The sequence below is a fragment of the Heterodontus francisci genome, chromosome 2 (assembly GCF_036365525.1).
Source record: "Heterodontus francisci isolate sHetFra1 chromosome 2, sHetFra1.hap1, whole genome shotgun sequence".
Lineage (NCBI taxonomy): Eukaryota > Metazoa > Chordata > Chondrichthyes > Heterodontiformes > Heterodontidae > Heterodontus > Heterodontus francisci.
The window spans coordinates 18,486,204-18,503,924 of NC_090372.1; the positions used below are offsets into that span (position 1 = coordinate 18,486,204).

Below are 17,721 nucleotides of genomic sequence, written 5' to 3' on the forward strand. Positions count from 1 at the left end.
AAGTTGGGGTGTTCTTCTTCGAGCCCAGAAGGTTAAGGAGCGATTTAATATAGGTGTTCGAAATCATGCAAGGTTTTGATAGAGTAAGAAAGAAGAAACTGTTTCCAGTGGAAGAAGAGTTGTTACCCAGAAGACATAGATTTAAGGTAATTGGTAAAAGAACTGGAGGCGACATGAAAAATTTTTCATACACCAAGTTGTCATGATGCAGAATAGTGAAAGGGTGGTGGACGCAAATTCAATAGTAACTTTCAAAATGAAATTGGATAAAAACTTGAAGGGGAAACATTTGCAGGGCTATAGGGAAAGGGCAGGGTGATGGGACAAATTGGATAGATCTTTCAAAGAACCGGCACAGGCATGATGGGCCGAATGACCTCATTCCGTGCTGGTTCATTCTATGATTCAATGATGACCAAAGAATCAAGCTACAACATGCAAATTCTTTCTCCTGTATTGAACATCCCGACCAGTGCTGTCCCTCCTGATAATCTTCAACCCTTCTGCTATCCCTGCTTCAGCAGTGTTGCTTGGTCCTCATCGGGTCCTATTCCAATCACACTCACTCCCCTCCCTCCCTTGTATTTTTAAGTATAATAGTGATATTGATTGATTTAGTAAAAAAAATTAATCACAGTTGATGCTCCTAAGCTATTACATTATTTTTTAAAACATTGGAAGATTAAATGTAATTTTGCACAACATATTTTAAGCAAAAGGAGGAATCAGAAAAGAATGAGAATTGAGTACAGAAGTAAACTGAAAATTAGGTCAAATATGAGGAGAAAAAAGACATTTTAAAAATGTAAATTGACATCAAGAGCAAGCAAAATACAAATAATTATGGAATAACATAGTAGATTACATCTAATAGTCTGCCTGATGTTTTTACCCAGGATCAACATCATGGATGACCAAATAACTTTGTTTAATTCCCTTGGCAGCCTTTGTTTCTTGAATAGATTTCAGAATTGTCCGGAAAGAGAGACTTGCCTGTAGCATATTTATAAATCATCTTTCAAGGAATTATCCTTAATATCCTTCAATTGAAGTAAGATGTTTGTTTGGACATTCAGCGCTGCTGATTTCACGGGAGAGCAAGCTTAGAGAGTTTTTTTTAAATTCATTCATGGGATGTGGGGGTCGCTGGCCAGGCCAGCATTTATTGCCCATCCCTAATTGCCCTTGAGAAGGTGGTGGTGAGCTGCCTTCTTGAACCGCTGCAGTCCATGTGAGGTAGGTACACCCACAGTGCTGTTAGGGAGGACGTTCCAGGATTTTGACCCAGTGACAGTCAAGGAACGGCGATATAGTTCCAAGTCAGGATGGTGTGTGACTTGGAGGGGAACTTGCAGGTGGTGGTGTTCCCATGCATTTGCTGCTCTTGTCCTTCTAGTTGGTAGAGGTCACGGGTTTGGAAGGTGCTGTCTAAGGAGTCTTGGTGTGTTGCTGCTGGGCGTCTTGTAGATGGTACACACTGCTGCCATTGTGCGTCGGTGATGGAGGGAGTGCATATTTGTGGATGGGGTGCCAATCAAGCGGGCTGCTTTGTCCTGGATGGTGTGGAGCTTCTTGAGTGTTGTTGGAGCTGCACCCGTCCAGGCAAGTGGAGAGTATTCCATCACACTCCTGACTTGTGCCTTATAGATGGTGGACAGGCAATGGGGAGTCAAAAGTTGAGTTACTCGCCGCACGATTTTTTTTTTATTATTCATTCATGGGATTTGGGCGTCGCTGGCCAGGCCAGCATTTATTGCCCATCCCTAATGATTCCTAGCCTCTGACCTGCTCTTGTAGCCCCTAGGATATTGATAGTGGGGGATTCAGCGAGGTAAAGCCATTGAATGTCAGGGGGAGATGGTTAGATTCTCTGTTGTTGGAGATGGTCACTGCCTGGCACTTGTGTGGCGCGAATGTTACTTGCCACTAATCAGCCCAAGCCTGGATATTGTCCAAGTCTTGCTGCATTTCTACACAGACTGCTTCAGTATCTGAGGAGTCACAAATGGTGCTGAACATTGCGCAATCATCAGCGAACATCCCCACTTCTGACGTTATGATTGTAGGATGGTCATTGATGAAACAGCTGAAGATGGTTGGGCCTAGGACACTACCCTGAGGAACTCCTGCAGTGATGTCCTGGAGCTCAGATGATTGACCTCCAACAACCACAACCATCTTCCTTTGTGCTAGGTATGACTCCAACCAGCGGAGGTTTTTCCCCCTAATTTCCATTGACCTCGGTTTTGCTCGGGCTCCTTGATGCCATACTTGGTCAAATGCTGCCTTGATGTCAAGGGCAGTCACTCTCACCTCACCTCTTGAGTTCAGCTCTTTTGTCCATGTTTGAACCAAGGCTGTAATGAGGTCTGGAGCTGAGTGGCCCTGGCGGAATCTGAGCAGGTTATTGCTAAGTGCTGCTTGATGGCACTGTTGATGACACCTTCCATCACTTTACTGATGATTGAGAGTAGGCTGATGGGGCGGTAATTGGCCGGGTTGGACTTGTCCTGCTTTTTGTGTACAGGACATACCTGGGCAATTTTCCACATTGCAGGGTAGATGCCAGTGTTGTAGCTGTACTGGAACGGCTTGGCTAGGGGCGCGGCAAGTTCTGGAGCACATGTCTTCAGTACTATTGCCGGAATATTGTCAGGGCCCATTGCCTTTGCAGTATCCTGTGCCTTCAGTCGTTTCTTGATATCACGCAGAGTGAATCGAATTGGCTGAAGTCTGGCATCTGTGATGCAAATGCTTCAGCCTTATCTTTCGCACTGATGTGCCGGGCTCCCCCATCATTGAGGATGGGGATATTTGTGGAGCCACCTCCTCCAGTTAGTTGTTTAATTGTCCACCACCATTCACGGCTGGATGTGGCAGGACTGCAGAGCTTAGATCTGATCCGTTGGTTATGGGATCGCTTAGCTCTGTCTATCGCACGCTGCTTACGCAGTTTGGCATGCAGATAGTTCTGTGTTGCAGCTTCATCAGGTTGACACCTCATTTTGAGGTATGCCTGGTGTTACTCCTGGCATGCCCTCATGCACTCTTCATTGAACCAGGGTTGGTCTCCTGGCTTGATGGTAATGGTAGAGTAGGGGATATGCCGGGCCATGAGGTTACAGATTGTGGTTGAGTACAATTCTGCTGTTGCTGATGGCCCACAGCGCCTCATGGATGCCCAGTTTTGCATTGCTAGATCTGTTCGAAATCTATCCCATTTAGCTCAGTGGTAGTGCCACACAACACGATGGAGGGTATCCTCAATGTGAAGGCGGGACTTCGTCTCCACAAGGACTGTGCTGTGGTCACTCCTACCAATACGGTCATGGACAGATGCATCTGCAGCAGGCAGATTGGTGAGGACGAGGTCAAGTATGTTTTCCCCTCTTGTTGGTTCCCTCAACAGCTACCGCATACCCAGTCTAGCAGATATGTCCTTTAGGACTCAGCCAGCTCAGCCATTAGTGGTGCTACCGAGCCACTCTTGGTGCTGGATATTGAAGTCCCCTACCCAGAGTACATTCTGTGCCCTTATCATCCTCAGTGCTTCCTCCAAGTGCTGTTCAAGATGGAGGAGTACTGACTCATCAGCTGAGGGAGGACAGTAGGTAGTAATCAGCAGGAGGATTCCTTGTCCATGTTTGACCTGATGCCATGAGACTTCATGGGGTTCAGAGTCGATGTTGAGGACTCCCAGGGCAACTCCCTCCCTACTGTATACCACTTTGCCACCACCTCTGCTGGGTCTGTCCTGCCGGAACCTAATGAACCCATTATTGTTATGAAGTTGAAGTAACATACATTCGTTTATTCCAGAGTCAATTCATCTCCCTCTATTAATAGTATCAAAATGCATTGTCATGTAGAAAATTAGGAACATGCGTATGCCATTTGGTTGCTCCAGCCTGTTCCACCTTTCAGTTTAGAGCATGACTTGGGGAACACCATGTGTTACATCCTGTCAATCAGAGAACAAACCCTTTCTCCCTGTTCTTTGTCTCCTACCTTCCAGGCCATTTACCAACCTAAGTCATAAGGTTACCTCCAATTCCTTGTCCTTTGATTTTTACTAAAACTCTCTTCTGCAGATTCTTATCAAACGCCTTCTGGAATTCCATGTAGACGACATTCATAGACATTCCCCTATCCACCATGCTTGTGACCTCCTCTTAGAAATTCAGCTACAACTAGACCTACTCTTCACAAATCCAGGTTGTCTCTCCTTGATCAGATAAGACTTGTCCAAGTGCTTAACTACTCTGTCTTCAATGATAGATTCCAGTAACTTCCCTACAGTTTATGCTAAACTGACAGGTCTGTAGTTACCTGGTCTCTCCCTCCCTTCATAAATAATGGAGTAAAATTTGCAAATATTCCAATTCAAAGACACAATTCCCAAATCCAGAGAACTTTGGAACATCATGACTAACACATCTGCAATTTCCTCATCTATTTATTATCAATAGCACGCAGAGAAATTTCATAAAAAGTGGTAGCATGTTTGTTACAAATATCAGAGAACAATTTCTTTCTTGTTGGCTATAGTAATTCTTTCAAACCATTACACCAGATGATTTCATTATCACTCACTCTTAAAACATTTATTTTCATAATCAGCAGAAAAAGTGAAAAAATGCATCTGAAAGTTAATCCTGATTGTTTTAACGGTTTGGTTTTTAAAAGGCCTGATGGTAATGGCCTTTAAAGAATCAAGCGTATTGCTGGATATATCAACTATTCAATCAGACCAAGTTCCTACTGCAAAATGCTGAACTAAACCAAACCTTTCCTAGAATGACTGAACATGCCCAGAAGGCACATAATGGTCATCATATATGTGGGTGACCCAGTAAACGAAGTTAGTGGGAGTTGAGTTTGTTCCTGCTGTTCTCTATGCACTGAGTTCATGGGGAGCACTGAGCAGAGGTAATTTGCTTCCCACAGGTGAGGAAAGACAAAGTGGAGAAGGGTAAGTCAGCCCTGGCTATTGTCTCACCCAACTTTAGCAGTCAGTTATAGGGCAAGATTGGTACTTTGCATTTGATCATCTGTCTGATCTCTTTATCAGTAATGACGAGTGGCATGGGGGAAAGAGAGAACAGAAAAAATAAGAGATTGGAAGAGCCTTTCTTGGTACCATAAGGATCGTACATAAATGAGCAGAACCCCAGTTCATACAGTCTTCAGTGTTGTTTTGAGATTTTTCATTTCTACTCTATCTTGAAATAACTTGGCAGCACTGAAGACCAAAATGAGGCAGAAACCCACTTTATCTTCATTGATATAAGTAAAATGTGTACATTTGTGTTTTTATGTAGATTTAATAAAGTAATAAAACAGAAACCCGCAACACAGCATGGAACAGCACATTTCTTTATTTCTTGCAATGCTTTGCATCTTTAAAAAGTCTCGATTTTATGAAATACGTGCAGCCTAACAGTTCCTCCTTCGGGTTTCTGATTACATTTTTGTGTGGTTAATAATATCCATCAGTGAGAAGATCTCCTCTATATTCCATTGTAGTAATTTCCTTTTAATATGCTAGTTTTGAAGGAAGGAATAGTGTTTTCTGTCTCTCGTTTTACTGTGGAGGGGAGGGGAAGCCACAGGTGGAAATGATTTGTGTCTCTGGCACTTAAACTGACAAAACCTGACCCCTGACCTGTATCATGTACCTGTATTAGTGCAGGCCTGTTAATACTTGTATCCTGTTCATCAGCAGCATCTGCTTTCCTTTGTGACATACAAAGCAATGTAGCTCTATTACTGTGTGCAAGACAGGAAGTTTTTTTGTACTCAGCATTTGCAGACAGACTTTGTCATAAAATCGGGTTAATTTTATCATCTGAATGCATTGGAGACGAATACATTTTTCTCTCCAATTCTCAAAAGGCATTGACTCTTTTAGTGCAGTAGTTAAGGCCAGCAGTTGCTCTTATATCTCGCTTAAGTTGGTTTTGGCATAGTTGGCAGGCTAATAGATCGTGGAGGAAATCACAGCTAAGCTCTCTCCTGATTGCATGGTGTTCATGCATCCACGCTTCCAGCTCGGGTCCTTCTATATTAATCAGATATAAGAACTCGATCCGATAAAAGTGTTCTTACCTTGGGATCAGTTGGAATCTGATAACTCAGCCCAGACCAGGACCTTTCTGCTGTATGAGGCTAAGAACTAAAGAGACCCTAAAGCATACAGATTCAATCCTTAAAGTACATATATTACAGACAGGTGACCTTTCATTATTGTCTAACTTCCCGTGCAGTTAAGATTGCCTTCTAGCTATCTGCTGAGGGGATTGACTTCAGTATTGAGTCTGTCACCAGTGATAGCGTTTAACAGCAAGCCAGGAGGGACTTTTTCCATTTCTCTTGAATAGTTGTTGAAATACAGTTACACAAGTTTACAGTAACAGTGTCAGAAGCTGGACCTTGATACGGAAAGCTTTCGCTGAAGTAAATCTGATTATTTTCCACATGATTTTCCTGAAAGGATGTTATGATTTTCTAGATGTATGTTGGCCGGTGATAAATGAGGCTTTTATATGATGTAATGTGAAAGGTTGGTGCCTTGACTTCCTCTTTCGTGGAGCTTAGTGAAGAGAACACTCTAAGCAGGGTTAGCAGCCTCTAAGTTTTACTTTTTCCCAGTATCTACCCATTATCTGGCTTCTGACAAACTGCTGCCAAGTGTAAGACATGAGACACTTAAACCTGTGTTTTATGGGATTCCTCCAGCTGCTGCATATGATGAAGCAAAGACCGCGTTGTCTAGCATAACAGGCTGCTGTGTAATTGGCCTTCTTTTGCAGTCCATATCCCAGTATCCCTTGTTTTGTCCTGTTTGTGGTTTATCTCCTTTGTCAGTGCGCTTGTCAAAGCCAGCGCTGACTGACTTCATTTCCCCAAACTGGAGCTCAAGCATTGTTTGGACACTGACGGCATTCTGTCAGACCCCCTGATGGACAATACCACTGATTTGCAACTTCCTGAGTAGACCAGACAGTTAGCTGCGTATTTCCCACCCCCCTCCCCAACCCCCTGCGCAATCTCTTATCACCCTTGGTCATTAAACAGGCTCTGTTTTCTAGCTCATTTTTGTGCTTATATAGAGCCATAGAGTGAAATCACTTTTGTTATGAGGTGGTATCCCTGTTTAGACTTGATGAAATGTGAGATTATTAGACTGATAAGATAAGAATGCTGCAGTAAACTTCCCTATGAAACTAGAGGGAAGGAAATCACTGCCTGATCTGTACTGAGTCACATTGGTTTGTGAAGTAAATACAGATCTTTATTTTTTAAGAGCTATTTATGGGTCAGTACTAAAAAAACTTCAATACTCAAAGTGAAATTTAAGCACTGGCCCCACAGCACGAGCGTGCCCACTCATGCCATGCTGATATAGAGTTTGCTCACGAACCAAAAAAACATACACACCAGCATTCCTTCATTCCCTTGGTGCCTGGGTTGTTCCACTACTCTGCCCTCATATGAAAGGAAGAAATTCAAAAGCAAATGCCACTTGTGGCTGTTATCACAGAATTCCTGAATCACTTCAAGTCAGCTGTACTTTTTTTCAATTGGTAACTTGGTCTTACAGCTAACTCCTTTAGTAAACTGCTGTTGGCGGCTTGTCTTTGTTTATTTTGAGCTTGCAGCCTGATCATCAGTCAGTCTGTTATGTAAGGCTTGTGGCAATTGATTTGTTTCAGTAATCAAAGAAATAAAGTATGCAGTTTTTGTCACTTTGCAAAAATATTTTATTTATTTGCAAGACCTTCAGTCTACCCAGAAAGATTGGTTTGCAATTGCAAATGAATAATAGTACCAGTTATTTTGGTGCCTGTTCAGCTTTTTCTCAGGGGGAGAAACCATCCTATAAAAAGCAAAGACTTGGTGCAATTACTAAAAGATTAGGTGAATAGGTTTAAGGAGACATCTCCAAAATTGTGAAGTTCGTGAACAGCCAGCATGATGTAAAGATCTGAGCAGATTACTGCTGAATGTAATTTGCATAACTCAGTGACATGTGTCTGCAGTGTTTTACAATTTTTGAATTCAGAACTGGATGTGTATGTTTCTGATAATTTAAATTGATTTTGAAAGTTTAGAATTCACAGCAAAAAAGGCCTCTTTTGCATACAGCTGTTCTTTTAGTGAAATTACTGCCACAAGCTGTAACTAGTGAGAAAACAGATTCGAGCAAATGTTATCTATTCAACTTGCATTTTTTGATTAGTTTAATCTTACTATAAAGCTGCATTGTAACACTTAGCGAGTACCAAAGAATTTCTCACCTTGTCAATATTTTGTCAAAATATATAACTGCGTCAAGGATGGTTTTATATAATTTTTTTGACAATGACTACTTTGATGTGAAATACAAGACATGGTTGGGACTACTAAACAGTTCTTTCCAGTGTTTACTGAATAAACATTTTTAAAAATGCTGTTTATCTTTTTCTTATCCTTTTGGGTTTCATCCCTGCACTCCACCCGCTCCTCTGTTATACAATGGTCCAAGCTGAAAGGGTAGGTAGGTGACCCTTTACAAGATGGTTGACAAGTAACTCTTGAACCAGCTGCCAGACGGGGGCATTTTGTTGTGGGGAAGGGCTTGCCTCATCCTAATCTCTGTCTGCCATCTTCTGTGACAATGTGGCTAAGATTTATGCAGTTCAGTTTTGCGAGTGTTGTATGCTAACAGCCATGTAATCTTAAACCTTTCTTTTAAATTTTTATGCAGAAATGTTACTGCTGTCTTTATAGGTTTAAAACAGTGCTCATTATTTCAGCTACTTCACTGGGTATCTGCAACATATTTTGTGTAACATTTACACAATCACTTTCTCTTGTGATGGTTCCCTCGAGAGATAATTGCATCTTAAATCAATAAGTAATCCATGACCTTTGTACTTTTCAAAGGTTTATGAGATTTGCTATGCATGCTATTCAATATTACACACACTTAGAAATAATGTGGATTTTCTTAACCCACATTAACGCAATACAAATTAGGTGTATTCAAGCATATACAAAAAGCAAAACTGAACCTCTTCAGTACTTTTGCTGAGTAGGAGTAGTGTATTGATAGCACTGAGTAAAGTTGTCATTGACTGATTGTGGTTTATCAGATGATTAATTTCCCTATGCTCTGAAGCTGTGGCCAATTGAAACATTATGGGTTTGGGGAATAACAGAATGTGCATGAGAACTAATTAAATCTTGAGATGCATATGTAAAAAACTTAGCATCATTTGGAGTAATAAGATGATTATGTTCAGAAATTTGAAATACTTACTAAACGGTGACTGACAATGTGAAAAGTAAGATGTACAGGAGAATTTTATGTACAATAAGTTGGGACAGAGAGGAAGCTGTTTTTCAAAGACTTGCATATAGTAGGACTAGCCATACCTGGAATCCCTTATGCTGTAGTTACGCTGCAAGACTTTCATTAGCAGAATGCATTGTTTAGATCACACCACTGAAATATACACTGTAAATTGTAATGTAATCCTGCAGAATTCACACCAATTTGCCATTTTTCTGGGACCATATAGTGACATAAGTATATAAATTTGTCTTGGGTGGTCACACAAAATGGGTCAAAGGAAAAGAAAATCAAGCCTAGTGCAAAACTGACTACCAATTGGCTACCATTTTGTGCTGCTGCTCAAGTCAAATTTATACTCCATGGTTTTGCAGCACTTGTGTCAACTTCCAGCATAACATTAAAAAAAATTGCTTGAACATTCTGATGATTCACTTTTAATTTTGTGCATGGCCACCAATTGTCTTCTCTCTCTTCCTCCCCTGAAGGTATTAACTTCTCGCTAGGGCTATAGTTCCAGAGGCATTGGTCACCTTCTGGTACCTGTCCCAAGAGGCCCTTATTCATGTGTAAATGTCAGCTAGCTACTCAACCACATGGAGCATCACAGCAGAACCAAACTTGTGCTTATCTGCTATTCACACATGCTCACTGCCCATAGGGTCAATCGTTAGAAATGAGAAGCAGGAATTTTAACTAGCTTCTCCCTAACTAATGTGGGAGCACTGAGTTTAATTAGAAGCATCCTTACCATGACTCCAGCTGAAAGCAACACAGCTAAGGGAGTAAATTTGGGACTGCCCTGGTCTGCATGTCTCATGTACTCACTATGTGAAGCTACTGAGCCAATACAGGGAGCTCACTTTAATTCTGTAATGATAAAAATGACTTCATGACTCTTATCTGCTCTCATCTAAATTCACAAATTTATTGGTGATTTGCCATCAAGTTGTGCTGCATATATGCATTTAAATACATAAGCATGGAAATCTGCTTTCCCCAATTTGAGAATACTGTGAGCAGTCAGTATAATTTTGCACACTGAAGTCACATCACACTCAAACTGGTAGGGGTATCGAACCAGTATTGAGGCATATGTTAGGAGCAAAATTGGGATTTAATAAAAATTTGTCTAAAGTCAGAACCAGGGTGTGACTTTCCAGTGCTGGACTGTACCACTTATGAATGTATGGACAGTGTTCTCACACATCTCTGTGTAATTCACTTACTTCTTTGACATGCATCACAGAAAATATGAGTTTGAATATGTCAGCCTCTAATGAGACTACCAGTTAACCAAAAAAATTATCATTAGCTGGCTTGGAAGAATTACTGAACATGATGATCTGAGGTAACTAAAACTAAAAGCTGATGGACTCTAGAATCATTTGGAATGAGTTTTTCCAGGGAGCAGTATTAATGCTGCCCAATTTTCCAAAATGGATTCCTGGCCTCCATACTGCAAACTTATTTTTCACTCATTTTTAAATGGGTGATGCTGGCTTTAGATGGAAAACAATTGTTACAGTGGGGCAAGGCACATGAAAGTTCACCCAATCCCAATATTCAAAACAAGTACAATGAACATGACCAGATTTTTAAAAAAGAAAATTTGTTCATCATCCATCCCATCAGCTAATATTAAAACTTTGGAACAGTTTCTCCCAGGGCATGGCTGGGGTTCTGCCCCAGATCCAACAGTGTGAAATAATAGCAGTCCTGACAGCGAGTGGTTTGTTGAATTTTTATTACTCTGGCCACTCCTGGACTGAATGTCTATTTTCCCACGTACATTGACTGTGAGGAACATTTTGGTTATTGAAATGCCTGAATACAGAAAGACTTGCATTTATATAGCACTTTTCACAACCTCAGGACGTCCCAAAGCACTTTACAGCCAATTAAGTATTTTTCAAGTGTAGCCACTGTTGTAATGTAACGGACAATAATAATAGCAGTAATAAGCCCTACTGCCTCCCCACTATGGAATCATATCCTCCCTCTCTCCTTGTGTTAATTTAGCTCTCTTGTACTATCAGGATCAGTAACTCCTTCATGCCAGTTTCCCTAATTATGTCATCAAGCATTGTTTAAATAAAAGGAAACAGGAACATAGGAAATAGGAGCAGGAGTAGGCCATTCAGCCCCTCAAGCCTGCTCTGCCATTCAGTTAGATCATGACTGATCTTCTACCTCAATGCCATTTTCCCGCACTATTCCCATATCCTTTGATATTTTTTAAAAAGAAAAATCTATCGCTCGCTGAAACAGTCCACCTCTCTATTAAAAGGTGCTTAAATTCTCTGATGATCCACTTTTAGCACTAAATTCTACTTTGTTGTGTTAGCTGCATTGCTTAATTTGAATTATTGGAAAATTCAAAAGAAAATACATGCAAAAATGACACCATTGTCAATAGACTCTCAACAGTTAATATACAACAGCAAAAATAAAGGTGTTGAATGATTTTTTGGGGGCAAAAAAAGAATTAACTAATCATGGAACCTGTTTCTAAAGCTTCATAGTTACAAGATATAATTTTTCAAAGTGATTTCTATAAACTTTGGAAGGTTGGCCAAGACTTCTTCAGCCATTCAGATGGCAGGCAGCTGCAGCGGTACACCCAACTACAGTTACCACTGACCAAAGCAATCTTCAAGCTACTCTGCTTCTCACACTCTAACATGTAGGCTGTACCATGAAGGCAATGTATGACAAAATTCTGTAACTGAAAAGAAATTGAAAATATTTCAGAAATACTGGGGTGGGGGTTCGGGGGGTCATGTAGGGGAGTGGAATGATTTGTGGTGGAAGTGAGGTTTGTGTTGTGTATCATGTCCTTTAAGTAAAAGAAAAATCAAATCTATACTTCATCTTTGTACAATGAGTGACTGTGGACATTTCAGCAAAATTTCTAGCAAAGTGCTGTTCTATTAAGGAACCCTGTATTGTGAAAAGATAGCCAATATATCGTCTCTGTGTGTGGAACTAACACATCCACTATGGAGAGGTCATACTTAGCCATAAATAAAATCACTGTCCAAAGAACTTGGAGATATTTGTCAAGTTGTCACATTTGTGCATTGAGTGATTATTGTTTGGTGCTTTGACAAAATCTTAAGCAAGCAAATCTCCATTTCACCCCAGTGCCTTTACTGTTCCTGTGCTGTATTCTCCAACCTTAAGTAGTTGGATTAAGAGTGTCTACCAACAGTGCTCGATTCTGTCAGAGAGTAATCCCATGCACCCTGCAACAGGTGGGGGAACCTTGCATCAAATTCCTGCTTCCTTGAGATTCATACTAAACCATTTTTTTAGCAATACTTCCCAAATATCAGTCAACTAGCTCAGAGCCAATATTTAAAATGCATTACCAAAAGTTGTCGATGTATAATTTTTTTTTTTACCCTTCCCCACTTTTGTGCTGAAATTGTTGTGAAGTTTAGAGTACAAATTATAAGGTTTTTGTTAATTGAGAGTCATTTAAAATGCATATACATTCCTGTATAGTAAAAAGAGTGAATGCATGCAGATTTAACCAGAAAAATTAACATTACGTCAGAATGAAATTTGTTCACTGTGATTGTACTGTGATAGTCACAATTCCATTTATTCAAAGCTGTGTAGCTGTTTTTAGCTCACTGGATTTATTCTGTAGGCATTTTCACAGCCCCTGAATGTGATGTCTCACACTGGCGAAGGTAGAAAATATTGTATTGCAGTCTGCAGCTAAACAGACTGCTTGAAAATGGTCAGCTGACGGGATTGTCACTGACATGATTGTGTTGTCATATCTTTGGCTTTATATCATTGTCAAAGTAACATATCATACGGGAGATACACATCTCCACATTAAAAAACATAGCAATGGATTGCACATAAACTAATTTGTTCAGGACAAAAAAAATCAACAGTAGAAAAACAGCATAATATGCTATAACTGCTAATTATTTTAACATTGTAGGATAATATTTTGAACAATATTAGCTGTGATGTAATAAATAAGGCATAAACCTACATTAAACAGCTACGCAGATTGAAGCACCACAAGAATAACTGCACGACATTCACTGCAGTGCTTAATCAGCTGAGAGGCATTTTGACTGTCACAAGAATATTGTCCTTTAAAATACTTTTTTTAACAATATTTTGTAGCATTGTTCTGATGTTTTCATTGTCATCCAAATGTTTTTAATGCTAAGCCACCTCCTAAACAATGAATTAGGAAGATAGGAACAGTTGTAGATCATTCAATATCTCAGGTGGCGGCGCAGTGGTTAGCACCACAGCCTCACAGCACCAGCGACCCGGGTTCAATTCTGGGTACTGCCTGTGTGGAGTTTGCAAGTTCTCCCTGTGTCTGCGTGGGTTTCCTCCGGATGCTCCGGTTTCCTCCCACAGCCAAAAGACTTGCAGGTTGATAGGTAAATTGGCCATTATAAATTGCCCCTAGTATAGGTAGGTGGTAGGGACAGGTGAGGATGTGGTAGGAATATGGAATTAGTGTAGGATTAGTATAAATGGGTGGTTAATGGTCGGCACAGACTCGGTGGGCCGAAGGGCCTGTTTCAGTGCTCTATCTCTAAATCTAAATCAGGTCTTTTCCAACACTTATAATGGCTAATCTGTGCCTCAAACATTTACCCACCTTTGCTCTATATCCCTTGATACCATAACTTAACAAAAATGTATTGATTTCTAGTGTTGAAAATTTCAATTGACCCAACATTCACAGCTTTTTGGGGGAACGAGTTCCAGATTTCCATTCCCCTTTGTGTGAAGAAGTGTTTTCTGATTTCACTGCTAAATGGTCCAGCTCGAATTTTAAGATTATGCCTTCTTGTTCTGCATTGCTCCACCAGAGGGAAGTGCCTCTGTATCTACACTATTAAAAAGAAACTTGCATTTATATAGCACCTTTCTCAGGATGTCTCAAAGCACTTTTGAAGTGTAGTCATCGTTGTAATGTAGAAAACAAGATAGCCAATTTGCACACAGCAAACTGCCGCAAACAGCAATGTGATAATTACCAGATCATCTGTTTTTGTAATGTTGATTGAGGGATAAATATTGGCCACGCCACTGAGGATAACTGCCCTGCTCTTCTTTGAAATTGTGCCACGGGATCTTTTACGTCCACCCTAGAAAGCCGGGGGGGGGGGGTCCTCAGTTTAACACTGCATCTGAAAGATTGCACCTCCACCAGTGTAGCACTCCCTTGGTACTGCACTGGATTGTCAACCTAGATTTTTGTCCTCAAGTCTCGAGAGTGCGACCTGAACCCACAACTTTGTAACTCAGAGGTGAGAACACTACCAAATGAGCCACAGCTGATCCCTTTATCTATTTTTTAAAACTTTGATTAGATTGCTGCTCAATCTTCTAAACTCAAGGCAATTCTGCTGAATCTGTGCTATACCCACTCCAAGGCCAATATATCTTTCCTGAGGTTCATTATCCAGTACTGAATGCAGGACTCCAGATAGGGTCTGACCAAGACTGAAGCATCACTTTCTCCGCTTTGTATTCCAGCTCCTTTGAGATAAAGGCCAACATTCCATTAGCCTTTTTGTATCTGTGCACTGGTTCTAATTCATTAATACTCTGAAGTTACCCTTTCATAAACTAATGACTGAAGTGAGGGCAAGCAGTCAGGATCATCCAACCGAGCAATCAAACACCTTGGAGTCAGAGTGGCAGATTTAGCAAAGTCCAGGCATGGGACCCACCAAGGTATTCTCTAGTGTGCTTTTTCTAATGGTTTGGTGCCCAAAGATAAACATTGTTTGTCACAGGTGTAATGTTCTAGTGGGATTATCCACTAAACACCAACCATTTAAGCTGCCAATGCCGATTCAAATGAGAGACGGCCTGGGGAATGTTGTTGAAGAAGCTGATGGAAAAGTAAATTAATACTTAAAGAAAAAAAAAATTTATTAAGAATTCAGATCATGAGACAGGAAATTCACTGGATTTGATTATTTACCCCTAAATAATGTCAGATTTTGTGTCTAAATAAATTTGAAAAAAACTATACTTCACTTTTGGCGAATGCAGGGCCAGGAACCAAGTGGTGAAAATCGGTTGACCATTTTGATGAGCCCTTTTAACCTCATATTATTATGCCCCAAAGTAGGAATACGTTACTTGTAGTTAAAACATCAAATACAGCCGGAAAGGAAAATAAAGCCATAATTTTAATTAAACGCTTCCAGTATTCTGTAACAGGCTTGTTTATTGGTATAAATATAACAAAATCCGTTGGGGATATTTTTCCAGGGAAGTTCAAGGTTAGCGCTGACTGAAAAATCAGTGCAGAGTAAATGTGGAGTTTGAAAGTGTGGGAATAAATCGGATATAAACCGCTGGTTGCCTGTTTTAAGTATTTTACTATTGATTGTGCTGTTGTTTTGGTATTTAAAATGAAATTTATTACCGATACTGGTCTGGTAGGATGAAAGCGGCATCGTGGATGAACATCCATTTTACTTTCTCGCTGGTTTTGAGGTGTTAAGTAACGTTCAAACACAAATATTTGGGGCAAGTAACAATGACGGTCACTGAAAATGTAATCACAAGTGAAATATCAAGTTGTGTTTAAAGCAACCCCACTTACATTCAGCTTAACGCGCTGGGGAGAGAGAACTGATATAACTAATTAAATAGCTTTTCGGTTGGTACGGGTGGATTTTGCAGGCGTTAACTCTTTAGACAAAATAAAGGCAAGTTTACAGGCGAAAAACTCGACCGTCACCGCAAGTCTGAACGCCAGCGGGAACTCGTTCAGGGTGGTACCTGTCAGTACATCGACCCCTAGGTTACCCCTGACCTTAAACCTGCAACATCCCAGAGAGACTATATGCTGCCGCGGGGCTCGATTACCCACCCCAGTGTCTTGTGGAAGTTTGCGCGAAAGAAGCGGCAATAAACCATTAAAATACAAACAAAACTGTGAAACACAATTCGTGTCATTAACCTGTGATTCATCTCTTTAAAGGATATTCTGCAAGGAGACAGCACCAAAGCGCTGCAAAAACTAGGATGGAAAACAAAGGTTGCGTTTGAGGTAAGTTTTTTTTTTGGAATTACAGGTATAACGAAAATGAATTTGAGAGCTCATTCTCCTATAGGCAAAAAGCCGTGTAGTGTTTCTGTAAGTCCATGTGTGCGTATGTAGTGTCTGAGCGCCAAGACAGGCCCGATACCTCGCAGTTTCATCTTGTGTTCCTACGTTTTAACAAATTATTTTAGTTCTCAGTTTCTTTTCCCAATGCAGCATGCGACAGAAAAAAACCGAACACTGTCCGTGTCACAATCGGCAAAGCTCGGTTACAGCTGCTTTTTTTTTTCGTTTTTTAAATATATCCCGATCTTGGTTAAATTTGCTCACGTTCCCTTCTGCTCAGTGCCTGGCTTGTCTGAAGTTCACGCGATTTCCAAAGCCAGTTCACAGTGTGATTCTAACTGGTGGCTTGGGTTGAACTGGCCTTTTAAACGACGTTCTTGCTGAGCTAATGGTGCTGCGCTTGTCTGCAGGAACTGGTGAAGGAGATGGTGACTGCTGATATTGAACTCATGAAGACTAATCCAAATGCCTGAGGCCGGATACCATTCTACACACCAGAGCCGCAAGACCTCTTCATGAAACACTGGGTGCAATGCAATAATTAGAAAGAAATAATCTACATATCAAATAAACAAGGGAACAAAAAAGTTTAGAATGGGATTATTTTTAAATTGAGTGTTAAATGATATACTGTTATGCCAAAATAGTACAAATGACTGGGTATTTTCAATTGGGACTGGTTGATGGGAACAATCTTTAACGATGAAAGTGTATTTCTGTTTTAAACTGCCTTTAATTTTGGAATTATTACTTTGTAAGCGGGGAGAGTTCTGTGCAGGACTGGAGAGTAGCGACGCTTTTGTACGTTTGTCTTGAATAAAGGTTCTGCTTAAGCCCGACGTGTTGCTGAAAATAATCTCTATCCCATTAAAATATGATGGTGCCGATTTCTAACAATTCAAGCTTTCGTTTTCTCTTTGTGTATTTTATATAAATTCTAACCTTTGCAGCATCCGTTCCCATGCGATCGGCATCATGACTTTTTTTTTACACATAGGGTTGGTTTTTAATTTCAAAGATCACGGCTTGTACTTCTATGCAGACCCATAATCGTTGACTGGCTTTAAAGAGTAGCTTTCACACAGAATATACACACAGTGCAGATCTTCAGCTTCCAATGAACAAAACGGGCTTAGTTTTCCTGGGCACGTAAAGAAAAATTCCTTGGAAACCCTAATGAAGGCATGTGGATGTAAGTGGAACAATTTCAGGGCTAGGAAAGGCAATCTGGTTATAAAGGGTCCTTCTGTATTTCACA

The 17,721-nt window shown here is 40.5% G+C and overlaps 1 protein-coding gene across 1 annotated transcript in view; it reads left to right on the forward strand.

Moving 5' to 3' along the window:
- Positions 1 to 17,365, forward strand: part of gmds (GDP-mannose 4,6-dehydratase) — a 780,658-nt gene extending 763,293 nt beyond the window's left edge. Inside the window, exons 10-11 of the mRNA XM_068055307.1 lie at positions 16,335 to 16,403; positions 16,874 to 17,365. Coding sequence (XP_067911408.1) covers positions 16,335 to 16,403; positions 16,874 to 16,936 — 132 coding nt within the window. The 3' untranslated portion in view covers positions 16,937 to 17,365. The remainder of the gene's footprint in view (positions 1 to 16,334; positions 16,404 to 16,873) is intronic.
- Positions 17,366 to 17,721: the final 356 nt, after the last annotated feature.